The sequence below is a fragment of the Hippoglossus stenolepis genome, chromosome 4 (assembly GCF_022539355.2).
Source record: "Hippoglossus stenolepis isolate QCI-W04-F060 chromosome 4, HSTE1.2, whole genome shotgun sequence".
In the NCBI taxonomy this organism is placed as follows: domain Eukaryota; kingdom Metazoa; phylum Chordata; class Actinopteri; order Pleuronectiformes; family Pleuronectidae; genus Hippoglossus; species Hippoglossus stenolepis.
The window spans coordinates 24,609,559-24,625,643 of NC_061486.1; the positions used below are offsets into that span (position 1 = coordinate 24,609,559).

The window sequence follows — 16,085 nt, forward strand, 5'->3', positions numbered from 1 at the left end:
CTGTTTTCGCCCTTCAGCGAGGACCTTTGACCTTTGAATCTTCATCCATGAACAAGTAGCTACATAACAGAGGCCAACGATAGCACGAGCTTAAATCAAGAACACAGGACATATAAAACTAGATTTATTAAAATATTTTATAAAAAAATACAGAATTTACACTATATAGTTTATGCACAAAGTATGTTTTGTCTCTGTTCCTGAAATGACAAAACATTTTTAAAACATGTTCAGTTTTCAAACAAGTATTTTACAAAGTGAGCGGCATTAATACAAAAGGTGTAACATTTGATGCCATGAAACTTGACCTCTGTGCATCTGTAAAGTCATTCTATTTAGTGCTGTGGAGTGTATTCAAGATGACGTATGACATTTTCATATTTAAACATGGAGATGATTCTCTATGATTGTCCAACATTCAGTAACCAACTCCCATCTGACTTCGACAACAGAGTATGAGGGCCATATTAAAGAACAAACAGATTTGAGAATAAAGTCATAATTGAATGAGATAATAGTTTTTTTCAGGAAAAGGTGAAATATTAAACTTGCTTGAGGTTTCTGGAGAAACTACGAAACCGCTTAGAATATCAGACAGACGAAACCAACAATCGACCACTTCCAAATATTTCTCCACCAAAGACACAATTTCCTCAAAGTCTGTGCGGTTCTTTCTTCAGAATAAACAGTTTCTTGTACAATCTCTGAAAAGTTCAGGTCTGGCATGGAGCTCACATCTGTAAACATGTTGTCAGAAGTGGACTGCTGCACACAGCCATATCTAATCGGGGATAAAAGTCCTCAGGCCTCTGTGACATGTGGCTCCCTGAATGTACCACGTCCTCTTCTGTCAGCTCTTCCTCCAATCACAGCAGAGGAGGCTGGACCTTCCCTGAAAACCTTTACACTGAAAGTTTGTTTTTTTATTATTTAAAAAGGAATGAATCACAGAGGCCACATGACTCATGTGAGGCCCTGCATGTAAACGTCACAGCTCAGAGCCGACACAGTCATTAAAGTCAGTCAAAGTCCTCAGTGACAGACACAGAACAACAGGACTGAACTGTGCGTAATGTCCTCAGTAGTGGTAGACTCTGATCTGGTTGTTATCGTCCAGGCCCAGCTGGACCAGGCTGCTCTTGGAGGACGGAGCTTGATAGCGAGTGAACAGAGGTCTGGAAAAGTGAAGTTAAAGACAAATGACCGTGACAATATCGTCTGACATGTAGCAAAAAATGCAATGTAAAGATTTCTCGCTGACAAGCAACTGTCATCTTAATTGATCTATTTATCTTTCTCACACACACTCTCTCTCACACACGATGAAATCTGACCTTAACCATAGTTACTACTTGCCAAACTTAACCTAACCTTAAAACATGTCTTCACCTTAAAATGTAATGATTTACAATGACATTATAGGGACTTTTTTTATCCCAATAACAGGATAGTGTGAACACATTTCACCACAATATGAGTAATACCTGGACCACACGCAAAACCCTGAACCTAAAAACGGGATTTACAATAAGACTAGCTTTTTGTCCCCATAAGGAAGACAAGGTCCCATAATGTGGAGACTTATAAAATAAACTTGTGAAAAATGAATACAAGAATAAAATGTATTCAGTTATTTCTATCTCAATTTATTTTTATCAAATATTTATATTTATATTTTTTCGCGTTTTACCACATGATGAAGGTAAGAGTCACCAGGAAATCAATGTAAGTCATGGAGACACAACTGTGTGCGTGTGTGTGTATGTGTGACAGAAGGATACATGCTGGTGTCTTTCTTGCGCATCTCCAGCCACCTCTTGTTGCCATCGATCATCCCCTGCAGCCTCTGACCATCGATCTCTGCTGACTTCTGCATGGACCGCAGGCTGGGACTGTGTTCACTGAGACACACACACAGGTTACGGATTGTAAGTAGATTTGAGGAAGAGAGGACGTATATATATACGCTGTAATCAAGATGAAAAGTGCATTGCCAGTTACCTAACAGGAGTGTAAGCTGAGTAGGCTGAGCTGGTCCTCATGGTGCTAGACGCAACTGGGTCCACAGCTGCTCCTAAAGAATAGAGCCACAGTTGAGGTTCAACAATCAATTACAAATGTATTGCTGCTCCATTCATTTATAAGCAGAATGGATCATACCAGGAAAAATCTGGCTCCACCGGCTGTTGATGAGGTCGTCAGAGGCCTTCAGCACGCTGCTGATGGGGGCATTGTAGAGGGCGTGGGCTGCAGAGCTCCCAGTCGCCCAGTTCCACGAAGGGTTCAAGAGCCTCATGGGGGGAGGTGGGGCTAAGGAGCTGTGGCCCAGGGTGTGCATGTGGGACGCGACTGGATTATAGGTGGGAGTGGGAGCTGGCACGGAGAGAGGCTGCGACACAGGCAAACTGAAGGCTGTGTAAGGTGTGGCACTCTGTGGCCACTGAGCTAATGAACCCAGTGCACTGAGAACAGTGTTGAGCTGGCCCGAGATCTGCTGCAGGGAGTCTGCTAACTCTTGGACTTTGGCCGGGACCGTGGGATGAGCTCCTATTGAGAGAGAGAGAGGCGTAGAGATGAGATGACAGAGGCCGGTCTCGCTACAATGCTGCAGCTGAAAAAATGTTACTCTCTAAGGCGAGTGTATGGAACGTCAGAGATCTGAATATATATAGCGTAAATAAATGAATGCTGCTGTGTTCTACACTCAGTGACCAGTGTTACCTGTCCCGACCGGTGGGTCCGCAGTGCTGCTGAGGTCCGACTCAGTCACATCGAAGGTCACCTTCCTCTCTCCCGCCAGCCGAGACACATCCTCTGACAGAGGCTGAAGGAAAGAAAAGAGAGAATGACACTGTGACCCAGCTGGTTGTGTTTGCAGAGACTGGGAATCTAACAAACATGACCAAAAATTAGTGGTGCACCGATGTATCGGCCGTATATCGGTGGCCGATACAGCACAGCGCCAAGGAAAGCCAGGTGCCTCCCATCCCCCTGTTAAACCTTTGTGCGGTTCACATGGGCTGCGATGCGCCGCGCCACGCAGCCTGCACCCTTCACCGATGGTTGGCGTGCGAGCGGGCGTATCGCGCCAGGAAACAGACTGAAAATGATTTTAAACGATATAAATGACATATTTGATATGATATAAATGATCAAATATGCATCCCATACTTTGTATTCCCTTCTGTTGTCCTGGAGTTTTAATTTTCCCAATTTTCCCAATCACATAATTAAACGTCCCCTCTGCCCATCCACTACAGCCACACAAGCAGTCATATAGATAAAAAGAGAGAGGGGGCTAAAGGCTTGCTTGGAGAATACGTCATTTACCCCGACACCCGACATTGAACGGGTTACATACAACAACAAGCGGAGAATCACGGGCTGACCGGCGCGGAGAAATGCGGGTCCGTGTGAACAGCCAGGCGGCTGCGCGCTTGAGAATAACGCTGCGCGGCGCGGGGCGGCGCTTCAGCGCCCGGTGTAAACCCGGCGTTACACACCAAGAAGGCCACATGCAAGTAATAAACAAATATCGGTATCGGTATCGGCTATCGGCTAGATTGTTGTTTTAAATATCGGTATCGGCCAAGAATTTCCATATCGGTGCATCCCTACCAAAAATGAATAAATACAAATTCCTATTTGTTTTAGTGACGAGGTTAAAAGTCATATTTGACTTTGGTGCACCTAAATTCAGCTCAGTAAATTACTAGGAGCACAAATGTTGCCACAGAGAGAGCAAAGTACACTGTGCCACTGACCTCTTCAGCGATCGAACTCTCCAGCTGCTGAAGCTGCTCCTCTTTCCTCCTCAGGAGCGAGTTCCCTCTCTGAACCGTCCGCTGCATCTCCTCCACATTTTGGGCTTCCTGATGAAGCAAGGGGAAAAAGCAACCAGTAATTAACGGACCCCATCACACCAGTCATCCCGCCAATTCTCATTCTGTAGAAGGTGGCCGTCACCCCCCCCACACACACACCTGCATGAGGCTTCTAATAATCTCCTCAGTCACCCTGGTGTTGTGGTTCAGGTCCTGTGAGGAGCCGGTCTGGGCCGCCCGCAGAGCTGCCTGTCTCTCAATCAGCCGGCTGCTCTCCCTCTCCAGGAAGAGTTTGGTTTTTTGGATGGAGGTGCCGTGTGAGGAGATGTAGCGTCGGAACCTGGACACAAAGAGGTGTATGAATGCAGGCTGAAGGTGGATATACAGCGTGACCCGGGCTCATAGATTCTCATTAATACAGTGTTCTTATGGACAATAAACTAGTTATTATTTTATATTTTTATTTTTGCAAACAAGTAATGTTTGACATGACTTTTAAACCTCCTCCAACCTTCAACCCCACAATTAATAATTTCTTTTCAATTTTAAATAAAGCTATAATCAGACAGCTTTGTTCGGAGACAAAAAACGACTTGTAGATGTTCACCCTGTAAATACTAAATGAGCACGTATAACCACTTTTGTGTTCTATATCTCTCCTTACTCGTCCACGCTGCTCTGGCTGTCGGGTACAGGGGAGAGAGGAGGGTCGTCCAGGTCCTCCAAATGCAGTAATGAGTCTCTCCTGTCACTGGAGGGCGCCGTCATCTCTGTTTTCTCTCCCTTAGTTTTGACCTGCCTCGGCTCCTGTCTGGTGGAAGTACTTGCACCTTCACCTTGCTCCAACTCACTGGACACACAAAATGCAAACAAGCCGGAATTTGTATCAGTCACACGTGTCTGCTGTTAACAAAACTCTTAGGAATGATGATGTTTTTCCACAATACTCAAATCCGATCGAGTTTTAAAAGGGTTCTATTTCACTTCTATTGTAGTTAACCCACTAACTGAAAAGCAGGAGAATAAATTAAGTCAAGAAGGTTGTCAGCTTTGTTTTTTTGTTGCTACTGTTGTGGACTTTTCATTTAAAGAACTGCTGGTTTAGGATGTGCAAGTTTCCCGTGTAAGTGAACTGTACCTGACTCTGCGGCTGAGACGGTCGCATCTCTCATGCAGCAGCGTCACCTTGCTCTCCAGTTTCTCCTTGTCCTCCTTCACTCTCCTGCTCTCATCTCTGGCCTTGTCCCTCTCCCCTCTCAGCCGCTCCTCCTCCTCCTTTGCCTCGCTCCTCTCCTCCCTGGCTCTCTGGACGAGTTCTCTGGCTTGATGTTTCTCCTCTCTCATCCTCTCCAGCTCGTCCTTCAGCTGGTCTCTCTCCTGGATCAGCCGGGGTAAGGCCTGCATGCGCACGCGCACACGCACACGCACACACACACACACACACACACACACACACACACACACACACACAGGAGGTTGATACTCTTGATGGGGGAGTTGGGTGCATAAAATAGAGAGAAAAAGTAGGGTCTCACACCTCTATCTGTGTTTCCACCTCCTCTTCTTCGTCTATGAGCTTCTTCCTCCTTCTCTTCAGATCTACTACCTGATAAGACAGAGCTCATTATTCCACATGGTTCAGGTAAGAGTATCACTGATTGATCGTACATGAAAGTGTGGGATCTAAGACCTTGATCTGCAGCATGCCCTCCTGGCTCTTCAGCTCTTTGGCTTTCAGCTCCAACTGATCTGCCAGATCCTGCAGTTCGGACTCCTACAAGACAGAATAAGACAGATTTATTCTTTCTGTAATACTAAATTCTCACTGATGCAAATTGGAGTAATGCTTCCATTTGCAAGACTGAAAATGTATTCCACAATCTGATTTAGACATGGAAAGGAGTCCTTTTTGAGGAACTGGCACTTTGAGAGGCGGTGTAATGTTCCCAAAGGTTCATCATCGTAAGTAAATCTCCGTGTCTGTGCCGCCTCACCTTGCGTGAGTGTGTGAGCTGCGTCTTTTGTATCTGAGCGTTGAGCTCCAGCCGCAGTTTCTCCAGCTGTAGAGCGTGGGAGGCCTGGAGATGCCCTCTTTCCTCCTGCAGAGTGGACAGCAAGCGCTCTCTCTGTATGGTCTCCTGCAACACACACACACACACACATCTTTTATTTACCATATGGCAAACATTCTATGGACTCAGTTAGGAATCATGCTGCTCATCTGTTTATCCATTAAACACCCCCCCCAAACAAAGAAAACATACATTTTCCTATACTCAGGAAGCATAAATGTGTCAACTTCATGGCTGCTTTAAGTTCATTATTAACACTTTATATTTCATTTGTTTAATTTAAACATGAGTGTAAAAATGACATGAGGACAAACCACACAGCCTTTGTAGGGAGCCAGGATAGACATTTCTCCTTTAGCTAAGCTATTAAACATGTCAACACATCTAAAGGTTCCTGTTATAGCCACTTGTACATGATAGGTAAATGCAACAGCTGACTGTAAAATGAAAAACACCTTCTGACCTCATCCAGGTATTTCTCTCTGGTGTTGTTCATTTCTCTCCTGTGGTCTTCCCTCAGCTTCTCCAGCTTCCTCTCGTGATCCCGCTGCACTTCCTCCCGCACTTCCTGGAGCACGCCAGTGAGCTACACAGATGAAGACGAGGTCAGCTGACAGCACAAAATATTATGTTCCACTGATTCACTTATACTTAAAGCCCATTCAGACAGAACTCCACACGACGATGATGTAACTCTGTGCAGTGTGTGTGTGTGTGTGTGTCCTCACATCTCGGTGGTAGTCTGTCAGGTGCTGTTCAGGTCGTGTACTCATCATCAGCTCCTTGTCCCTATCTGTGCTTTTGAGCTTTACACGGTAAAATTGTGCAAACACAGAGACAGACACAATTAGACAGATCATTTATTGTCCCTAAAGTCAAGGGCCACCACTTACCATCAAAATGTCTCCAGTTACAGCTGTTTTTTATATAAATATTAGAAAGAGGAAATATCATTTGTCACCACTAGACCAATAATTCTGTCAAGCCATTTTTATAACATCTTTGTAGACTAAACTAAATCATTTACTCTTTTCACAACTTAATTTCAACACTGTTCACAAACTTCTGTAACACAAGATCTTGGGTCAAAAAATCCACTGACACCCACTAACAACTGGCTTTTGTCTGCAATGGGAATGGACACATTCATCATTTACTTCTGGATCAAAAGACTCTGCAGTAGACGCATGTTTCTATTGGCTCCTATCTGCAGTGATAGAAACATCACACCTGGGTGAACGTATTAATGTGGCAGACAGTGAGGCGAGAGAGCCCCTTGATTGTCGCTGAGTAAAAAAAAAAAACCTGCGTATACTCGCTAATTTTGGTGTAGAAGAGTTATTGTTGACCTTTCGCTTAAAATGAGGGATCCAGGTAAATATGCCAACCTGCTAATATCCAGCAGTGATCAAGACGCTCCATGAATCCCCTGTGACAATATTTGAATTTTGCAATTTACTGACCTTTAATTCTATTGATTCCCTCTACAGAGGCAACAGCACATGCTGATCTTTGTCAGGCTATTTGCTCTTGTGTTTGCTGTTCCAAATATTTGTGTTTAGCTTTTTTAAAGTGACATGTCCCACATTAGTCATGCAGAAAAGTATTATCAAGGCAGTCGTGCCAGATGCAAATGCTAAATTTAAACAATGACATTTTTTATGACAATAAGAGGCAGGTTATTATTCTCTTTTACCTCCTGTTTGAGAGAATTCAGTTTCTCCTCTCGCTCTCCTTGGAGTCTCCTCCTCTCTGATTCCAGCTCCTCTTCCTGCTCAGCCTTAAGGAGTTCAACATCCTGCCTCTGCTGGGCTTCCAGCCTGTCACGCTCCGCTGCTCGCTCTTCCTCTAGAGTTATTTGTAAATCTTTCAGGATGGCTTCGCTCTCCTCCCTGAGAGAGACACACACACAGTTATTTTGGGGAACTCATTAAAGTGTAGCTGATTTCGAAAGGCTTTATTCTATTCAGTAGAAATTCTCAAATGTTTCATGTCTGCATGTGTAGTAATAATTAAGACCATAATTAAGTCATTACACACCCATTTGGACAGTGCATGTGCAGTGGTTCTTAAACTAGGGGTCGGGAGTCCAGGAGCGGTTTGCAAGATTGTCTTGTTTTGACTTATCTGCTGTTTTGGAGCCCCTGCTCTATAGTGCACGGTGGAACAGTGATGCAGTGGTTTACACTGTCGCCTCACAACACCTTCTCCCTGTGTCTGCGTGGATTTTCTCCAGGTACTACGGCTTCCTCTCACAGTCCAAAGACATGCAGATTGGGGTTAGGTTTATTGGAGACTCTAAATGACTGGTGACTTGTCCAATGTCACCTGGGATTGGCTCCAACTGTACAGACAATTGATGGACAGATTGATGGATGGACTCTACACATTTGCAACTAGGGGATGGTAGATTGTCCAATTGTGACTCAGTCTCCACAGTCAAGACTCAAATAACTCTTTTACACAAAAGTTTGTGGGTGTCAGCAGGGATTGGCTCCATTCCCCTGCGACCCCTCAATACCCACAGTGGTATTGATAGTAGATGGATGGAGGGATGCTCTAGTCATTAGAGGTGAACTAGAGTCTAGTGAACCTTTGCTCTATTTTTTATTGTGCATGTCTGACCTGAGCTTGTGCTTCTGCTTCTCTCTCTCCCTCTGGATAGACTCTCTGGTTTCCTCCAGCATCCTGTCAGACTCCTCAGTGAGCCTGGCCTCCTCCTCTCTCCTCTTTAACAGGAGACGCTGCCGCAGAGCCCTGAGGAGACGTGTTATGTACACACATTTTACTCAAATGAAGATGTGTCTTGGTGAGACCTGACTAAAGGACCTTTTTTTACCTAACATTTGATCACTTTAATGTGTATTTGCCTCATATCACGCATGATAATAACAGTGGGAAGTACAGTATACAATCTTTGTATGGGTAAACTCGGATACACAAGAAAACCTGTTGAATAAAGTGTGGACTTATGTGAGAATACATGTGGTTTGTGGGTGGGGTGTAATCTGATAAAGCAGTGAACGTGTGGTGAGGACCACATGCTCCCGATGCCTACCTCAGTCTTTCCTCACTCTCCTCCTTCAGATTCCTCTCCTCCTCCTCCTCCTCCCTACTCAGCTCCTCCTGGAGGAGACACATCCTCTTCTCTTTCTCCCTCATCAACTGTTTCTTCTCCTCCTCTACCTCCTGATCAGCCTCCCTCCTCTCCCCTTCCTTCTCTTTTTGTTCTCTAAGACTCTTCTCCTCCCTCTCACTCTCCTCCTCTTTCTCTTTCTTCTCTCTGTCTTTCTTGATTCTCCAGCTTGGCTCTTCATCCACTGGTTTGTCAAGGGTTTTTAAGGGGGTTTCAGCATTTCCAGGTTTGGTGTTGGAAGTGCGGATCGCTCGACCTCTGGCGGTTCCAGGCCTCTGGAGCCCCAGAGAGGCTTTGGGTCGGAGCTCGCCACTTCGCTCTGAGTGGGAGGGGCTGGAGAGGGAGCGTGAAGGGCTGGACTGGTGGAGGACGAGTCGGTCAACTTTAGAGGCTAAAGGACTGCCTCCATCTTTAGCCAGCATATACCTAAAAAGAGAGAGAGAGGGAGTGTTATAGTAGTTCAAGGAAAAAGTCAATGTTAAAAAATATGGCTAACTAATTTTCCATGTTATTCTATAAATGCACAAGTTGTGCATATTTCAGCAACTGCAACTACTTTTGACTTGCTCATCTAATTTTCACAACTTTTGGAAAAGTAAATTTAAAGACTTCCAATTCCTCAATAGATACCAAGATAGGGTTGTTGGGTTACACTGTATTACATGGTGTGCAGGCACATATCGATTATATAACTTGCCCACCAACCACACAGTCTGTTTCATTTTTTTATAGACATAAAGTCATTTGGTTCTTATTTGTGTTTCAGTGGTAGCACCCACATCACCAGTTATCAATACTTAGTCTGAAACTGCAATTGGAAAAAGTCGAGTAGTCACGCATCACATTACAGAGTAACAGAGACTTATCACATAATGAGAGGAGAGTTGGTCGACGAGGTTGATGAGGATTTGGTGTCAAAAGATGGTAAAAACTTTATGGATGTTTTGAAGGTCCCCGACACCCATAGACAGGTCAGTGTGTTGGGAGAGAGAGAGAGCAATGCAGAGCGCTGTACATAAGCAACAGCGCACAACTTCTATGTTCACATGAGAAGTGGACCATCACAGTCTAGGTAATTAAACACTGCACACAACTTCAAGTGCAGCAAACAAGTAAAGCTGCTCACTGTGAAATCTAATGTACCAGTGTAATCACTAACACTGGTGTTTTCACAAGTCTATTCCCAATGGTTACAATTTCACACAATTTCTACAGTCAGACATAAGAACACACCTCTTTAAGAGAAAGTAATTCTACCTAAAGAAAATCAAAACAATAAGAAACCTGTTGGCAGCTTCTGAAACCTTCGTCTTTGCCCCCTCCTCATTCTCCTCTTTGTCTTTTGTTCCCTGACTGTCATCTTTTTCCAGTGGACTGACAGCACCCGACAAGTCATTGATATCCAGAACCTTCTCCGACAGCTTTGGGAGACAAACCAGAACCATTACGAGACATTACAGATCAACAGCTGCATGAATGAGTGAATGAACAAATGAATGAATGGTGATGGATGGGTGTCACACTGCATGACATAACTACCTTGACATCAATGGAGGATGAATCCTCCTCAATGTTTTTATCCGTCTCAGACTCCTGCAGTAAGAAAAACACAAACACACTCATCGACAAGGAAACCGCTGAGAATGAACAACAACAAAGTGACCAAACTGCACAAGTAACACTGAACATCAAAGCGTACTGTCTTTTCCAAAGAGACACAGAAAGACACACAGCACGAGACAGAAGCGGCGTGTATATGTACACAAAGCCAAGGCAGGTAAGCTGGCAGGCAACCTGTAATATCAATTGCCAGTGTAGAAGCAGATAGACTACCAACAACAGACAGCACTGCCAATGGGAAGAAGGATCAGAACCATCCAACCCAGTCCTGAGGGGCTCTGATAGACTGCCCTTTGACCAATTTATATTCCAGTGTGTGGGTGATGGCATCCAGGCAGGGAATCAGGCAGAGGACGAGACAGCCCCTAAGGCAGTGGGGTTGGATTCTGGGATCTGCCCTGGACCCATGCATGCTTTGAAGAGGTCAAAGCAGAGCCAGGGTGGGACTGAGTAAAGATGGGAGCGGTAGTCAGCAGGCACAGAGGCAACACCGAACCCTACCTCTTCTGGAAGGAGGCATTTTTCTGTCTTCGTAGTTTTTCTCTTTTGGGTGAGCGCTTTGACGTCACTCAACATCATCCTCTGGCCTAGGTTTTCCAGTGGCACTTGAGCCGTTTCCGTCTCAAAAACCTCCACAACGTCCGCCTCACTCTCCGATGCCGCTGGGGATTTTTGAGCATCTGATTCACCCTCAACGTTCATTCCTTCCCTCTCGGTTTCTCCTTCGCTCAGTGCACATTTCTCTATGTCCCTGTCACTCCCCGTCAGGTTCAGGGAGCATCTCTCCAAAGCTTCCTCGCTCTCACCACCCTCCTCCTCCTTTTCCTTCTCTTGCTCTCCTTCGCTATTCACCTCTGACGCTTCTTCCTTACTTCCACTCTGCCCCTCTTCATCATTGATGCTTCCACCCAGCTCATTTCTGCTTTTGTCATTTCTGTCCTCTTCCTTGCTCCCTTCATCCTTATCACTTTTAAAGAAATTCTCCACATTTGCGTCACTGTCTTCCTCAAAATCCTGTTCTCCATCTACTTTTTGCACCTCTCCCTGCATCTCTTCTTTCTCCTCCATGAAACTCTCCATATTCTCCTCTCTGTCTTTGGCCTTGAAACACCTCTCTACATTCTCATCGCTGTCATCCTCCTCTCCCTCATTGCTCTCCTGCTTCTTAATGCACCTTATATTTTCTGTAACTCTGCCATCTCCTTCATCTCTTTCTTTATCCTCACTTTCACAGCATTCCTCCTCTACCTCATCACTCCCGGCCGCCTCCTCCTCTTTCTGTTTTTTGACAGCTTCCTCCATCTCATCCCCCTCCTCTCTGCTTTTCCCGTGTCCTTCCTCCCCTTTTCCCCTCCTGCCTCCCTCCTCCGCTTCGCCTCCTCCTTCATCCTCCCCCCTCTCTCCTTTAGCATCCCCATCTTCCAACTCCTCACCCTCCTCCACTTCATTCAAATCCTCTGCTGAGTGTTCAGGCTCAGGGCTGATAGGACCTGGACCCTCCTCATTGACATGGTTTCGGATGCCCGCAAGTGGGGACAGGTGGAGTTGCTTCTGCTATTTAGTTTGAGACAGCAAAGCAGTAACAGTGACAGTAGAAGTCAGCAGGACAAAGAGGAAGACACAGTAACAGCAAGGACATGTCCCAGCCGCAGAGCAGCTACAGGAGACAAAAACGTTTCACTGCGGCTGATAAACCATTGAATACTTAACATATTCTGCACAATTCTGGAATGAATACATGATCATACAAACTGAATCATCATCAGTCATATCACAAGTAGAAGGCATTGAATGGGGGATTTTCTACCTGAAATAATTCAGTGCAAGCCTTGCGGTAAATATTATTTAGCAGCAGTCAATTCTCTCCATATATGATTTCTTCTACAATGATGTGTCACAAAGGATGAGTACTGTAAAGAGCAAATAGTTCTTTCTACCTCATACTGAAGGCCTCCTCCCAGGGCATCCTGGTCCAGGTGAAGGTTCTTCAACAGCCTGTCTGAACCGCGAGGACTCAGCTGGAAAATAGAAGATTATAAGAGTTTAAAATATGAAAGCAGATAAATAAGAAATGTTCATCATCTTCAGGATGCACTGTACCTCATTTTCTGAGAGTTTGTCGTCGTTATTGTCATCGTCATCATCAAAATCGGGCAGAGTAAGGGAGACCCTCTCCTTCTGCCTGCTGCCTAAAACACTAGACACCCCAGTACTTCTAGGACCCTAGCAGAGTAAGAAATGTAAGTACAGTATATTTACTGTGAATCAAATGGTCTGTCAAAGAGAACTAGGATCTTACCCTTAGGGAAGTCTTGAGGGGCTCCAGCCCACCAGAGCTGCTGAGGGACCCTCGAAGAGCAGGGGCAGATCCAGAGAGTGGGCCAGGGCCGGTGATGTCCAGACCTCTCAGAGGGGCCAGGCCACCCAGGGGAGACGGTAAGGATCCCAAGGCTGAAGTCAGTGCCTGAAGGGAAAGAGAAACAGCCAAAGAAGTAAACAAATCGACCAAGCGTTTTCAAACTTCAGCAAATTTTACAATAAATAACTAATTAAATTTACAAACAGTGGTTGATTATGGATTTGTTGAAAGCAAGTCTGAGTCTGGGATGAACTAAGACTGTTTCCCATAACATCTTTCCCATGAAGATTTTGCATCAGGTTAGCAATGAATACTCACCAGTGTAAAAATATTTATCTTATTTCATTACTTTTATTTTTTTAAGAGGTACCACCTCTCTAATAATAAACGAAACCATATTATTTTACACTATTTTATGTTTTGCATTTGTCGCAGTTTCTTCTGCTCTCCCCATGTAGCAGTGACAGAAAAAACTGAAAATATTAAAACTGTGGACAAATACAACAACTACTCACTCCGGAAGTCTTTACTGGCTCCCTCTTCTTTTTCTCTTTCTTCTCCTTCTTTTCTTTCTTTTTCTTCTTGTCCTTGTCCTTCTTTGCCCCCATGCCTCCTGCAGCTGCAGTGAGCTGGGTGCGCTCACGCTCCTGGGCCACCAGGAGGCGGTAGTGCTCATCGCAGGGGTGGTCCCAGGTGGATTGGCCTGTGGAGAAGTTGAAATAGTAGATTTCCCCTGTCACGTCCTGACTGTGGGGGAGAAAGAGGGGGAGAGGGGGGAGGTGTATTTTAGCACCTCCAAAGACAAATGGCCCAGGACCGACGGGGAGATGGGTTGGTGAACAGTGAGACCAGAGGTTGCAAAATCACCTGAAACTAAATGCTGAACCAATTCTATATACTAATTTTATATAACCATATCTGTTAAATGTATTGGTTCATAAAGAATGACAGCTGCTTAATTAGTTTATATAGTAATGACTGTGCAATTATTTAGTCAATAATAATTTAGTTTACCAGTTTTATCCATAAAATCAATTTTAATCTTAGTGTGAACTCATTGAATCTCAAATATAAAAAACTACTCGCGAAATGTAAGAGACCATTTTTTTCACTGCAGCTGTCTTACATTACATTTAGCTGACGCTTTTATCCAAAGCAACTTACAATAAGTGCATTCAACCATGAGGGTACAAACCCAGAACAACAAGAGTCAAGTAAGAACAATTTTTTTTTTGTTAATCTTGCAACACGCCTCCAGCTTCCCGCATCAAGAACAGACCCTCACCCCTGATTATTTGCAAAACACAAACACTAACACTACAGTCTGTCAAATACACTCAAATAAATGCTGGTGTGGCTTAGATGAAATCCAGATTGTGGCCTCATCTTGCATCAGCAAGACCATTTGCAACATCAAACTACATCCATACGGATTTAGACAGTGGTTCACTAGTGTGAGCATACTATGTCTCATACACAATAACACTTCCGTGGGTGGGCATGTTGCTGGGACTTCATTACCCAGCCTTCCTTACCAAGGCTTCCACTCTGGAGGCAATGGTGCAACGACGCCTTCCCTGGCCAGCCACAGGAGGTCCGGCTCACTGCCAGGATCAATGCCAATCTCTCTTGCATACTCTTGAATCTCTGATGACAGTGAGAAAAAGAAAATGGAGGGATGTGAGGAGAGCTAAGTGTAACCCTACAGTATCATATAGCTGACAATGACACACCATCACACTTTTGTTTCACACCATCACAGACTGCAATGACCTGTTGGATGCTTATTCTGTCCCATGAGGATGTACCAGGGGGCACCAAATTTGGGCTTTTAAGGCCACGTGTTCCCTAACTGGCTACTTCTCCCCACTTGCTTACTACTCCATATGATTGTGGAAAGCACTGTACTTAAAATACTGTTTGAACGTTGTTGGCACACAAGAGTTATTAGACCCGAAATGACCCAGAATGAATACAAAAATTAAGATAAGTGAGACTGCAATCAGAAGAAACCCTTCGTTATCCTCCTGTATGCAATATTATCCAATACGTGAATGAATTATAGAGTAATAAGTATGAGGTGGTAGTGATTTTGGCTGTGGCTGGAGAGTTCCTACACATATTATATACATATTTATTTTACATCATCTGTGCCTTGTGGGTCAATCCTGCTCCAGCCTGATAACATGCCCAGGTTTATCACCCTGACCCCTGCAGTACCTTGTTCAGAAGGTGTATAATTCTCATCGTATTCCTCTTCAAGGATCAGCTGGCCTCCCATGAGGTCTGGAGCACTCATGGTTACTGTAGAGACACAAGAGGATGAATGGCAAAACAACGGGAGGTGCAATGTGTGCCCAGCTTTCTGAGAGCGAAAACTAAAGATTGCCAGTGTGCTTCAGTTTATCAGATTAACATATTAACTTCTCGAGTTTGGCTCGACAAATAAACGAGGGCGTATTAAACACTGCACATGACTGAACGTGTGACAACCTGTGCGGCAGCAAAACCATCATTCACATTCTTCGTAAACGAAACAAATGGACGTGAAAATCATTTTAAGGTCATTTATGCGAGGGGAAGCGAGGGAAGGGAAGAAGCTAATGAAGCTAATATCTAAGCGACTTCAACATTAGCTTGCCGCCGTCTAGCTAGCTCCAGCTGCTAAATGGATGAGTAATAACTTCTTCACGGTAAATGTATTTACCTTCCACACTTTTAATGGTTTACTCATTCGCCCTTTTGGTATTATGGATTAGTTGACAGTTGCTTGACAGCGACACTGTGTAGGCAGAAAGATGCGAGAGTTTCTCCACTAGCAACATATCCAAGGACGCTTCCCCCGCTTCCTGTTGACGATGAACACGCGGCTCTGATTGGCTGACACGGATGTGGCGTTCAGGTTTCCTCGTACGTTTCAGTTCCCTCGCAAATCATTGGAGAAATTGAACTTTTGAGTGATTATAAAACGTCACAGAGATCAGATAAAAATCATAATATCTATAATATACTATGAAAATAAAAACATTTTATCACTATATATATATATATATATACATATATTAACATATTGA

General features: G+C 44.4%; 1 protein-coding gene across 2 annotated transcripts; it reads right to left on the reverse strand.

Annotated features, from left to right (window-relative positions):
• Positions 1-109: 109 nt before the first annotated feature.
• On the reverse strand, positions 110-15,865 carry LOC118105968 (centrosomal protein of 164 kDa). Of its 2 annotated transcripts, XM_035154050.2 has the most exons (27): positions 15,719-15,865; positions 15,232-15,315; positions 14,547-14,658; positions 13,527-13,758; positions 12,952-13,116; positions 12,753-12,875; positions 12,590-12,670; positions 11,154-12,206; positions 10,572-10,625; positions 10,317-10,453; positions 8,955-9,458; positions 8,522-8,653; positions 7,593-7,788; positions 6,625-6,702; positions 6,360-6,482; positions 5,819-5,962; positions 5,515-5,598; positions 5,362-5,430; positions 4,963-5,222; positions 4,489-4,674; positions 3,984-4,164; positions 3,765-3,872; positions 2,722-2,824; positions 2,161-2,547; positions 2,002-2,074; positions 1,782-1,901; positions 110-1,175 (listed from the first exon to the last, which is right to left on the reverse strand). In XM_035154050.2, exons 2-27 carry the CDS (start codon positions 15,308-15,310, stop codon positions 1,079-1,081), a joined length of 4,881 nt encoding a protein of 1,626 aa, XP_035009941.2. In that variant the 5' UTR covers positions 15,311-15,315; positions 15,719-15,865; the 3' UTR covers positions 110-1,078. The 2 variants fall into 2 exon arrangements, with proteins under 2 accessions (XP_035009941.2, XP_035009942.2); XM_035154051.2 differs by lacking the exon at positions 11,154-12,206.
• Positions 15,866-16,085: the final 220 nt, after the last annotated feature.